Here is a 12,768-nt window from a genome sequence, read left to right as displayed (position 1 = left end):
TCAATATGTATAATTTCAAGTAAGTTATTTGCCTTTAATTTGATTTAGCCCAGTCGTTCATTTTTGGTTTGATCACGGTGAGCCGATTTTAAGCAATCGAGGCCATCCATGTGTTGGAAGTTGGTGGCGTTTCTTGTTTTCTTCAATCTTGGGAAGACCCCAACTTTTCTCCGGTTTTTTTTCTAAGTATAGCGTGGTAACTTTCGTATACTGACATTTCAGATCCACATGGTTCTCGGACCCGTTTTCACGAGGGTCGTACTCATTTATTTCGACTGCGTGTGATCAACGTCTAATTGTTAAAGACTGTTGGTATCCACATGATGCGTATTGTTCACTTCTGCCGGCAACTCTGGCTGAACCTGTTTTTGTTGACGATGCCCCGGTGCTATGTTTCGCTGGAGAAGCCACATCCGATCACTTCTACTCCACCGTACACGGAGCCTATGACTCAGGATTACGAGAGGCAACCAGGATAGACAATTATATCAAAGCTAAAGGTGCAGCAATTCACACTAGCATAGCGACTGGTGATATACAGGATGAAGCGAATCAGACCAATACCGCTAAAAATGAACGCGCTCAAAACGTAACCTTTGACGCATTGGAAAAGAAAGAAAAAATTGACAACAGTATGACGTCGCAATTGGCAGTAGATAACAGTTTTGAGTCATCGACTGATGTGTCAGCCTGTTTAAACCTAAAGGGACACCAAAAAGACCCCAATGAACAAAGGATAAGCAAACTCACAGCGAAAGTCAACGTAGATAACAAGGGTACGTAGGTGCTTATTTGAGCTTTAAAATTTTATAAGGTTCACGCTTCTTTGTCAGTCCTTATTTTTGTTTCTGAGAATCGCGTTAATAAGTTTTGGCTAGAACGATCATATAAATTTATCTGTAGTCAATATGTAAGTAATACCCTTTTGTTCGATTCAAAGAACATTATCAAAAACAACAGTAAAAACCCATATATATATATATATATATATATATATATATATAGCTAAATGCACAAGACCAGTTGTGTATACGCAGAATCGTATTGTAGACATTTAGGGAAGCGATACGATATAGATGAAGCCCTTTGCTTTAATATACATATAAAGCCTGATATTATAAGTACATTGGACTTCTCTATAGCACCCTTGTTCTTACTTTTTTTTACCACTAGTAACAAGGTACAAAAGCCAGATGTACACTTACCATCATGGGTTTGTTCTTTCCAAAAACTTGCTTTGATGTTTTAATCATTCCACTTTAGTTTTATTAAGGGAGTTTTCGGCCCTTTCAAATATCCTGAAAAAAGGACATATTTATACTGGCCCTCACGTTGCTAAGTTTGCTTGATGATTAGTCAGAATATCGAATATATATTTTGCGTATGTGAAACCTGCAGATTGCTAAGATTGCACGTCCTACGACTTATTAAGTGATCGAAAAGGCGAAGAACGTTACGTGGCCCAGGTCACACCTTGTCTGTGGGCTAACGGTAGGCATCGGGACACGCTTACGTAAAGATGAGCCCATCGAAAAAGGCTTTAAAATTGTATACCGGTTGTTTCTCGCCAGTTCACGGAAGAACTCGCGCTGCTTATCCTACTATCGATTTGCAAACTTGTATATAACGAAATATCATCTAGCGGATTTATTTACATCGATTTGTTTATGTGGACTCTCTGAAAACAATCTCGTTAAGCTACGATTTTAGAAGGATTAAATGCTAGTTTTGGAAGGTCCCACTGAGACACTGATAATAGGGCTAGTGTTGAAAATTACAGTATGAAGCGACAACCGCAACTGTCACACTCAGCGTATGTAAGTGTTTGTTTGCAGGCAGTGAAGTTAGGAAACTGCAACTACGCGAGCTTCAATTTCCTACATTAGCTCAAAAAATTCATGCGGAAAGGTCCGAAATCACATCGAAAAATAATCGTTACTTCTGATAATTGTGCTTATTTAGTTCAGCAATGAAGTTGGTTAGGGTACTTTAGCAACCCTTCTTTAACATTACGCCTTCAAAAGTCTTCAATGCTGACTCCGCTTTTTACAATACTTTGTCCCGTTTCGCTAGATTCATTCGGCGGCGGCGGCGGCGGCGGCTTACAAAAGACGGTTCGCTAATGTCTTTGGGCATTCTTTTTCCAAATCTGATTTACTTCCACCTAAAATAAGGATGCTATGTTTTAAGCGTATAAATTTTTTTAGCATAATTAGTAATTACCAGTGTAGCTATTCACTATTGTACCTTGAGAATTTTTCCGATGTGTGTTAACCTCACTGAGGTGTTCTACATGCTGTAGTGTGACGTTGCGTTTCGACTTACGGCATATTGTATCTTAGCGTTCGTTCGTTCGTCTGAATGCTTTGTTTCGTTAGTTATTTGGATAATTGTTTTAAATTTAATTGTCACATGCATCCTTCTCCTTGTATTGAACTGTCCTCCTGTCTGATGTCCTGTGTGCCAATGCCCCATCTTGACGAGTAAGACGAACAATACAATGCTAAGCAACATCGAACTGTCAAAACGAGAGTCCTAACTCATGCCCAGATATTCGCGCTCCACTCTGATGTATATTGCTGAAAGAAAAACTGTTTAGACAAACATTTTCTAAAGGATCTAAAAAAGCTCCGCAACTAGAAAAAAAAAAGTAGACCTTATATATATATAATAGTTCGCAGTGAATGTAAATAAATGAATGTCACCGTAAGCGTCTGTGAGTCGTAACATGCTGAGAACTCGTACTCTTGCTGAATATCGTAACATTCTCGTATGTTAAACTGTGACCCCCACAAGTAGTCATAGCTGTCAGCCATTCCAATTGTGCACTTTAGATTGGCATCCATGAAATTTACTCTAAAATCGACTTACATATAAAATAATCTTAAATACAAACGATGGTTATTTTTATATTATTGTGAAAAAAACGTTGTGATAATACGCGGTTGCTAAATGCAATGAATCTGTCCATGTGTAAAGATTATCCTATAGGCTTTGCTGTTCATATTCTATAATTTTTGTGCTTTAACAAAGAGCAGGTGACAAGCCCGCCGCCAGTCAGTGGCGGGCGTTTTAAATAAGACGCACTTCTAACTGACGTCTTCAACGATCAAGTCCTTTTGCTTTGCATAAACATTTTCCTTTTAATCGCGTTAGATCATACTGATGCTAATACCCATTCGCACACATCATTCGATAGTTAGAAGAACCTCTATATGCGGTCTAACAAGGCTATACATGGCAATGTAATATTACCGGCTATATATAATATTGTGAAGTAACGTTTTCTCGTAACGGAAGTAGGTGAACCGTAGGGGAGTGCAGATATATCGTTATACAGAGGTACTATTTGTTTACACTTACCTTAAAAATACTATAAACTGGCAACTCTCCCGTGTTGTTCCCTGTTCGTCGTTGAATTATAGATGCTGCAAGATGACTAGGACGGGAGCTCTTTCCATAAAATGTCCTGCCCTAAACTTCCTTTGCTCGTTCTGCAAGGCTGATTAAGCCTAGAGATGGAAGTCATGCGATACCCTTGGCGTTAACTTCGATCGCAGCTATCGATGATTCCTTTTTTGGCCTGTCTCTTCGTTCGTTGTAGTCCTATAACATGTCTGCCTGATTAACTTTCATGAACTGTATGGAATGCAAATAGATAACGCAATAAACCTGCCCAATTTGCATGGGACCCAAATCGTATTGTCATTTTGATTTATTTATAAACATACCTATCAGACATTGCTTGTTGCAGATGTAAAGAAAAACAACAGAACGGTAAACTGTGAAGCTAGATGAGCTTCACCAAAATGCAAACAGCACAACGCAGGATCTGATCGTGATAGCTGACGTTGCTCCACAGACTATCGTCGTTGTTAATTACCATTTTACTTAATAATAAACAAATGAAGCATAACGCGTTTTGCATTACCTAAATAGGTGACGTCTTCAGTAGCCTTGCTGGGCGCCATAACATATGTACGGTGGCGGTACATGTATAATACAGATTCACATGAACGTCATGTTCAGTTCCGATCACGATTTGGGCGTATTTCACTACCGTTTAGAGTTCAATTTATTATATCTAATTCAAATGAATATAGCAAATAATACTGCATTATACTCTTGGCGTCGTTTAATCACGCCCTTCCTTTTGCCAGCCGTCCGTAACGAATTGTTGAAATTTCGAGAGCAAATCAAATGCGCTCCGCTACCTCTTTCTCTTGATGATAATAATTCGACCTAGTAAAAGGTTACTTTAGTCGACAAGACGATAATAGCGGCAGATTACATTGGCTCCAAAAGGATCTTTTTGTGCTTGTGAAAAGCGATGTAAAAATGAAAAAAAAAGTGATGTACTGTATTGAAGCTTTTTTTTTTTTTTTTTTTTGGAGGTTAAGGGCAAATGCATTATGCAGACCGGACGTAGGCAGGACATGACTGCTCTTTATCCGGTACTGTAGGACTCTCACCCACTAAACCCTGGACCCCTTTATCAGCTTGGGTCATGGTTCGGTATATGTTTGATATTACTTCGAAACCATGGCTTGCAGGAACGGTCATTTCATCTTCCTTCCCTTTGAGCCGTTCCAGTCCATCCTCCATTTTGGCCTTCCTCTTGACCGTAATCTCTAGATCTCGAGGGAGGCCGTTCTCCCTGTACTACCACTGTATTGAAGCTGCTTCAAACAAATCAGCCCAAGGTTTTTAGGTAGCGGAAAAAATCCTACAGGCGAACAACTATAGGCCAGCAAAACTTCGAATTAAAATGTCGCTCAACACTGTCATAGAGTTGTGCTGCGCTGAAACGTCTTTTTTTACAGACCATTCATTAGTAATGATCGCCGTTCAGATGTTAGCGAATTAACATATTAAAGAGTTTAGAACAAATGACGCGCTTAAGGGCGCTGTCTTTATAACGTATCTCACGTAAACAATCGTGCTGATGTTAGCTGACAGTTAAAACAGGGAACGTACGTTTGTAATTTGTAATGCAGAAAGTGTGAGAATTGCTGACGAAGAGCGAGAAGGAGTCGGAAGCGGAGCCGCTTTAACGAAGTACGTCGACTTCGGAAATACTGACTCGGCTTATTCCGAAACTGATCACCAGTTAGAAATGGTCGGTCTCTGCAGTGATCCTAATAATGGAAACAGCAGATTGAAGGCCGCAACTCAGGTTCAGTAAATTTCTTATTTTAACAAGATAATCTATTGGGAGACAAGACTATCGAACTCAGTTTTAATATTTACAACAATATATATGTAGAACAATTTAAGATCTCCTTAGTAAGTGCTCAACAACCGACAACCATAGCTTGCACTAAAGGTCTGCCGTTCAACAAATCGGCTTGTAGATAACTGCGTGTCGCGTCGTGCTGCATACTGTCAGAGCTTAGAGATAAACCCTGATATCTTACGGATCGGTCACAACAGGTACTCTCTGAACCTGGAGCGTTCTCAATTTCCAGTCATAAAGGTTCTCAGGCAGGTCCGTCCGGCGCAGGAACATCTACGTCGTATACATCACTGCCTTTGAATACAACGGCTCCGTATAATATCAGGTTGGTTGTGGTTTCTATACATCAACCGTATTCATTACTAAGGGTTGACTCAGAAAAATTTGTTTATTTGCCACTTCCTAGAGTAAAGCAAGCCAATAAAGCTACAGCAAAAAAAGGAGATTATCTAAAATGTACTCGAACACTAAATCAAAAGTCGCTTAATTGATCATCGGATCTGAAATCGTTTATTAATCCTGGAAAAACTCTGAATTAAATAAATAAAGCAGTAGATATGGTAAATCGTAGAGAGAAGCACCACTTTATTTTTGTACAGATGTCTGTCTGTACTGCTTGAACGCGTAAAATCCATGTTATTTTATCACTTGGGCCCACTATGTGTATTGCACGAAGTCAGTTAGCGTGCGAAAGTGCCGGTGCATTCGTCAAACGTTACCTTCATTGTTATTATCTGAAGCTATTAGCACCGGGTCTTGAAATCTTCACCTTAGTTTGGATGCTGTACAGCCCATGATCATAGTCTATTTTACCTACCCGTTTTTCTTTAAAGACGCTTTCTTCGATTCTAAAGATGTTTATCATTCGCATTTAAACTCGTTCAACCCAGGAGGGGCGAGCACTTTCGAGTTATTATCGTTGGCGCAGGGGCTGCTGGTTTGGGCGCAGCTTTACGGCTCACTGATTCAACGAGGAATACCGCACCGAACAGCGAGAATTTGTTAATTCTTGAAGCGCACTCGCGTCCGGGGGGGCGTATTCTGACACATTACGAAGGTGAGCGTTTCCATCCGATTCCATCTTCATGCAATTATCCATGTACTATGTTATGCATATATCTCCACTATACTGCCTTTAGATTTAATGGCAGAAAAATGTTTTCGTTACAGCGGCCGAAATAACAGGTGGTCCCCTCGAGTTAGGCGCGCAGTGGGTGCACGGCGAAGAAGACAATGCATTATTCGAATTTTGTCGGCGGCACAGTCTTCTTTCTGATCCTCGTGCAGACTACTCCGTAGAGGGAAAAGGTAACGTGAGAAAATTCGTAAATCTAAATTTCCTATAGCTGCGTCAGTGGCAATCGATGTGACGTAAGGTTAGCTTGATACATAAATCGACCGAAAAACGTGGATCGAAGATAGACTGTAGGTCGGTGTCAACGAGCGTATCATGTTATGTGTTTTCAAGCATAGACAGATATAAGTAAGAGCAGAGTTCTTAAATGGCGCGGAACGGATATGGCACGTAGCGATCGATGTCTTTGAATTAAATGAACAATTGGAAATGAAGTGGATTGATGAAGTGGCCATAGGCCTATGTCAAACAGGAAACTGAGCGCAAAGAAGTCTAAACAGAATTCTAAATTCTAGTTTTACAACGCTGTCAATACTTCAGTCCGCTGCGAGAGCTTGATTTTGCTGTGCATTATCGAATATGTTTGGCAAAAACTATTATTGTTATAAAAACAAACAATTCTGTTATTATTATACTGTGCTATTCGACATCAAGAGGTAATATCGAGAGCAAATCACAACAAGTTGTGAAGTTATTTCAATTTATTTGACAGTATCAAATGTTCTATTAAAAACCAGGAAAAAATGTACCGATTCATTCGAAAATTTCACAGCTTAGACTATAAATTTAGACGGGTATAAGAAAATTTTCACTTCGTTCACTTAAAAACACATATGGCAACTACTTACTGAATTTTTCTGTGTTGTATTTGAACTTGATCCGCTTTCAGGCGTGTTTTTGCTACCGGACGGTTCTGCAGTTCCTGAAGAGTTAATTGAGAATAAAATTATGGTGCTCAATAGTGTGAAGAATGAACTGGCTTTACTGAAGAACAGTACTAAAGAAAAACATCAAGGTAGTTCTCGAAAGGTGTTGATCAGTGATCACTTCACGTTTCGATGATGATTTTATATTTCGATTGTTGTTTGGAACAAGTATCAGCTATAACAATGACTATGACGATAAGTGTGAAAGCGTTAATTTTCAATCGTAAGAAACGCAAGATATCAACAAACGACATATATAAGTTTTAGCAATGACGAAGCATGTTTGTTGTACGGGGGATTGAGTTTTAAGGTAATTCCTTCGACTACAAATCGGTCTTTGAAATGTATCGGCGTCGGTTCGAGGCACATGTCATGGAGACTTATTACAACCAGTTTGGCAGTCACGGAACTCCGCAGTCGTTCTCAGCTGGTGATCCGGAGCTCATGTCAGCAATATTAGACTGGTACCGCAAGTTCGAAATTGTAGATAATGCCTGCGAAGATCCCGAACAGTTAGCTATAAGGTAGGTGAACATGTACCCTGCGGCCGGAGGGGAATCACTATACTATATTTGATACACAATCAAATTGTATTAACAGTCAATTAAAACTAAGGTTCTCGTGTCAAGAAAACTTAATGATATTTCAATGTTAAAAGTAAAGTGTTTCAGCTTTAGCTAAGCGTAGTTTGTACAATTAGTTAGAATTTATTGATCTTGTTAGAGAGCTACTCTATGTAGATGCTAATACGTGAGCTGGGTGCTTTAATGGGACCTACCGAATGTGTATGGCGGGTCTTTGTTTCTAACAATATTTCCAGGGGATATGGCGATTATGTAGAATGTCCCGGCGTCTATTATATCAACTTTAATAACGGTTATGAGTCATTTGTTCGAACGATCGTTAAGTCTCTTCCGGAAGGATCGTTGCGTCTCAATGCTCCCGTTTCAAAAGTAATCTGGAAACGCAGACATGAAAATCAAGAGGTATTTTAATTTTCTTATTAACTAAGGTGTCACTTACCTAATAATAGTGGGTTGCTTGAAAAGAGTGCGTCGTAGTGTGCGTGCTTAAAATGAATGCCTACACCTGGCTTTCCATGGAGACGAGGCACACGTAAATGCTAGCAATATAGAATACGAAAGAAGCATATATTTCAGGTGGTCGTTGTGGAAACTTGCGACGGAAAAGTGTTCACCTGCGATCATTTAATCATGACACCATCGGTACGGGTTCTAAAGCAGTTTCCCTTTCAGCCGTCTTTGCCCAAGTTCAAACACGAGGTAGGTGCTTATAGCAGGATAGCGTGCCATTGTCAAACTCTCCATATTGTTGTGGCTAGTCTGATTTTCTTATCGTATCACTATAGCCACTATTAGATGTTGGTTAATTCAATAGGCGCAATACAAAAAAGCGGAACCATTAAACATTTGACCGTTCTATCGGCTGAGTCGAGCTCCTTCAGCGTACCAGCAAAATGAGAATTAACGTAAACTGTTACAGGCACTTCGTTGTTTTGGCTTTGGCACAATTGATAAGATATTTTTGGTATGGGATGATGGGCCTTTCTGGCCTGAAGACAGTCTCGGTTTTCAGTTCCTATGGACCCGTTATGATGACGATTTCTTCAAGGTAAATTAATAGTCTTATTTGTTTTTCAATGAATTGGTGAGTTACTGAAGTAACTAGCCAGAAGTACTTTATGCTCTTTCAAGTTGTAGAGTACTGCGCTTGAAATATTTGATCAACGTAGGATATTCCACATGATAAACTATTTAGAGGCACTTTGTCCTAATCTATGCTGTAAACCTAAATATATACGACCAATAAAGGCGAACAGCATAAGCGTTTAAAATACTCTCCAAAGCATGTACGGTTTTACATCCGATTTACGGGAAACTCTCACGAGTGGTTTCGTCCCGCTGTTCATCCCGCCGCTTAAACACGAGCGCCGAGTTTGCGCTCATAATAGAGTACTTAACTAACTATACGATATGCTATTACCCTGCAATTACACTTGGAGGAACATGGTGAATATCTTCGCGGCATTTACGGTTTTGAAAAAGTAAACCGCCGTCCAAATGTTCTACTTGGTTGGATTGGCGGGGACCATGCCGTTGAAATGGAAAAGGTTGCCGACACTGAACTGCTTAGGGGATGTTACCATTTACTTAAAAGGTAAATATTGCTCCGATTACTGTAGTAATGGTAGCTCTATAGAGTAGTGCACGAGGCGCTTGTGATAATAGACTTCGGGCTTTCCTTTTAATCATGAAATACATTTTTGTATTTTTCGTAAATGTGTATCTGATTAGCTGACGTTTCCTCTTCAATATGTTGCCGACCAACGAAACAGGTTATAATAATAAAATGTGCTATTACGATATTACAGATCGCTAGTGTCGCTGGCTTCTATCTAACAAGTAGTAGATTCGTCAATAATTCGGATTTTGTAATACCGTTATTGACGTTACAGTGGTAAATCAGAGATCAACGTAACCTTGATGGTATCAGTCTAATCGAACTGTTCTCTCTGATCGTTTATGCATTTGCTTATTATTCAAATAAACGAAATAGAAATGCAACGTGAACCCATGACAACAGATCTTCAACTCAGTACCTACGTTCCTCAAAATTTAATTCATCAGAACTTTGTTGCAGATTTGCCAATCGAGTAGTTCCTGGAGGTGTACGACCACCGTCGCGTGTCATTCGTTCGGCGTGGGCGTCTGATCCGTACGTTAATGGCGCTTATAGCCATCGTCTGCTCCCGTTCGACCAAACCAACGATCCTGTAGGGAAATTACAACAGCCGCTATATTGCTCGACTAATGAAGATAACGATTCTGCCACAACTGATCTAGAAGACATCGCTGTCGGCCATGAAGAACATCGACAACAGGTTCGCATCCTAATCGTCGTAAAGCAACAAGGAGTCATCGAGAGACGCCTGTTGCAGAACTGAATACATGTAGCGCACCTGAAAATAGTTCTTGATTCCAGTTCAATTACTATCACTATCAGTAAAATAGCCTTTTCCTTACATTTCCTTATTGTCCTCAAGTATAGCACCGTTTCTAGCCGTATAGAACCAATGACATTTATTGTTTTATTCCCTTTGTCTGATTACCTGCTTTTTGTAAAGATGAATCAAAAATAATCGTTACATGTTTGCCCATAACGCGTCTGAGACTCGAAGGTGACGTCCTAAACATGGAATCAATATCAAATTTATTAATAGAAGGTTTTTTTTTAATAAAAACATAGGATAGGAAGGATCTTCATCCGTTGGTATTATTCGCTGGAGAAGCAACAGACCCAGTATATTTCTCTACGGTCCATGGGGCCCTCCGTTCCGGCCAGCGGGAGGCACAAAGGCTCATCGACTACTGGAATTGCAAAACCTCACGAGAGTTCACGTAACGAAACCTCGGACGACACAGGCCATTGAAAACGTGCCAAAATGCTCAACGAAGCAATTAGACGCCAACGTGAAATTTGTTCGACAGCTCCAGGCGAAAAATAGAAATAGAAACGCATGGTTTTTTCGGAGAAGGAGATGTTAGCTTATTTTCAGTAAGAAGAAAAACGCATAGGCTTCACTTGCCTTACTTCAAACTAAAATTATTTAAGCCTTTTTTCAAGGATAGGCTTATACGGTCTCAACAGAGCTAAGTAAATGACCTGTGCCATATAATGCCCCAAAAAGGAGTTACTTTGTTGGTGCTTAAGAAGCATCTATGCCGCAAAGGTCGTTATTGTGTATGGAACTAGTTACTAACATGAGATTATGTTCAAACACAAACAGAAATATCCATAGATTTATAACTTTGCATTGTGATAACGATAATACATGTTACTAACGACCAGAGTCATCACAGAATTAAACTGATTTGATACTTTGTGCAGAGTAACAACTGCTTTTTGTATTACTTCTTTAAAGATTTTAATTAAGATTAGTAATTTTAGATGGAACAAGCCGGACTAATGACAAGTTACTGCTACAGCGCTCATTATCTTTAGCCTAGGTTATGCGTAGGAATGTATCACGGATTTGTTTACGGATCACTAAAGCTAGAATGAAACGCTAGAATTTCCTAGAGTTTACCATTTTCAATGTATATACAAATGTTTCCTGCTTCGCAGCACCACATGATGCCAAAGACACGTCCTAAACCGACCTAACGCCATGGTCTGCCATTTTCTATTACGTACGATCCGTTGGCTCAAATGAGCTAGATACTCCTGAATGACGTGGAGTAGAATAGGAGCAGATGATGCCACCATATTCGAGTCTACCTTCCGGCCAGTGCCGCATAGTCCCGTTATATCGCGTACTTGAAAATTGGATTTACCTCTATGCCACAGTGAGTACTAAGTTGATAAGGATCGCAGTGTCTTTTGAAGATGATAACACAAACTACTGCTGCTATAGTCGTCAGGGCTCAGACTACGAAGACGCGGGATTTTCAAATGGTAACAGCAACGGTAATGTGAACAATCTAGTAGTGTAACTTGATGATTCCCTTCCTCATAAATTCATTGTAATTATGGCATTTATTTATTATACTTGTTTCTTCTGCTCGTTACAGAGGGAAAGGGATCACACTATACTTTGAATTTTGAAATGCAGCTCTTCGACTTTTTGGAACACCTTCCATAGGCAACTCTTCACATGTTATAACTAAGCCGTCATGTAGCATTTTAAATCGCTTTTTTTTTTACCCATCTATGTTACACTGTCAATTGTTATTGGTGACCATGATGATAGAAGAGCAAAGATTCTACCTGTGTGTGGCTGTGTAGTCGTTCTGTGTGATCAATGCAGCGTGGCCTGCTCTCAGTAGACGCGACTTCAGTTCATCAATTATCCTTGATGAGCACCGAAGACTATGATCTTGGGAGAAATTGCAATATCTTCATACCAAATCTATTTGTTTGTGAGATGAACGTTCCAATTATGAATATCCAATAAGTCGCATGCATATACAAATATGTTCGATAAGTACTTAGTAGATATATATTGTAAATATTTACAACGGAAGCTGAGAAACTATTAGCTACGACTATATCATATGTTTGGTTAGAAATTCTTATAACAAATCGTTATATCTATAAAACATGAGTTTACGCATCTCGCTCTGTATACAGATCAGATGCGCCTCTAGCAAACGTACAGATAGCCGATCCTGAACTGCGGACAACGATTCCCACATGTGTACTGCTGTCACGCGGTGAGCGAGGAGCGGGTCAACGCACCAGAACGAATAAAGGAGTACGTCCGGAAACGCGCAGCGGCCCAATAAACGGAGCTTCATAAAAGCGGGCCCATTTAAGTGAACGAGAATGTCAGCAAAGCCGCGGGCGTATGAGACAGTCGACACTCATGGCCTCCCTTTGCTCTTTAGTAGACTTTGCAATTGCGAATATGCTTTCCGATGGTCGGCCATACTCCGGGAAGTGGCGGAACG

At 39.9% G+C, this 12,768-nt stretch overlaps 1 protein-coding gene across 8 annotated transcripts in view; it reads left to right on the top strand.

The window, feature by feature from the left end:
- The window catches only part of LOC111254034 (uncharacterized), a 35,084-nt gene extending 23,870 nt beyond the window's left edge, over positions 1 to 11,214 (top strand). For all 8 annotated transcript variants that reach the window (XM_086975910.1, XM_086975914.1, XM_086975912.1 and 5 more), the window contains 13 exons: positions 223 to 776; positions 4,998 to 5,176; positions 5,434 to 5,561; positions 6,127 to 6,293; positions 6,407 to 6,544; positions 7,261 to 7,386; positions 7,608 to 7,821; positions 8,118 to 8,283; positions 8,458 to 8,580; positions 8,801 to 8,929; positions 9,321 to 9,475; positions 9,959 to 10,199; positions 10,565 to 11,214. In XM_086975910.1, coding sequence (XP_086832036.1) covers positions 223 to 776; positions 4,998 to 5,176; positions 5,434 to 5,561; positions 6,127 to 6,293; positions 6,407 to 6,544; positions 7,261 to 7,386; positions 7,608 to 7,821; positions 8,118 to 8,283; positions 8,458 to 8,580; positions 8,801 to 8,929; positions 9,321 to 9,475; positions 9,959 to 10,199; positions 10,565 to 10,720 — 2,476 coding nt within the window. In that variant the 3' untranslated portion in view covers positions 10,721 to 11,214. The remainder of the gene's footprint in view (positions 1 to 222; positions 777 to 4,997; positions 5,177 to 5,433; positions 5,562 to 6,126; positions 6,294 to 6,406; positions 6,545 to 7,260; positions 7,387 to 7,607; positions 7,822 to 8,117; positions 8,284 to 8,457; positions 8,581 to 8,800; positions 8,930 to 9,320; positions 9,476 to 9,958; positions 10,200 to 10,564) is intronic.
- Positions 11,215 to 12,768: the final 1,554 nt, after the last annotated feature.

The sequence above is a fragment of the Varroa destructor genome, unplaced genomic scaffold, assembly GCF_002443255.2.
Source record: "Varroa destructor unplaced genomic scaffold, Vdes_3.0 BEIS01000007.1, whole genome shotgun sequence".
NCBI classification, from domain to species: domain Eukaryota; kingdom Metazoa; phylum Arthropoda; class Arachnida; order Mesostigmata; family Varroidae; genus Varroa; species Varroa destructor.
Note: the sequence above shows the minus strand (reverse complement) of the source record. Positions and strands in the feature narration are given on the sequence as shown.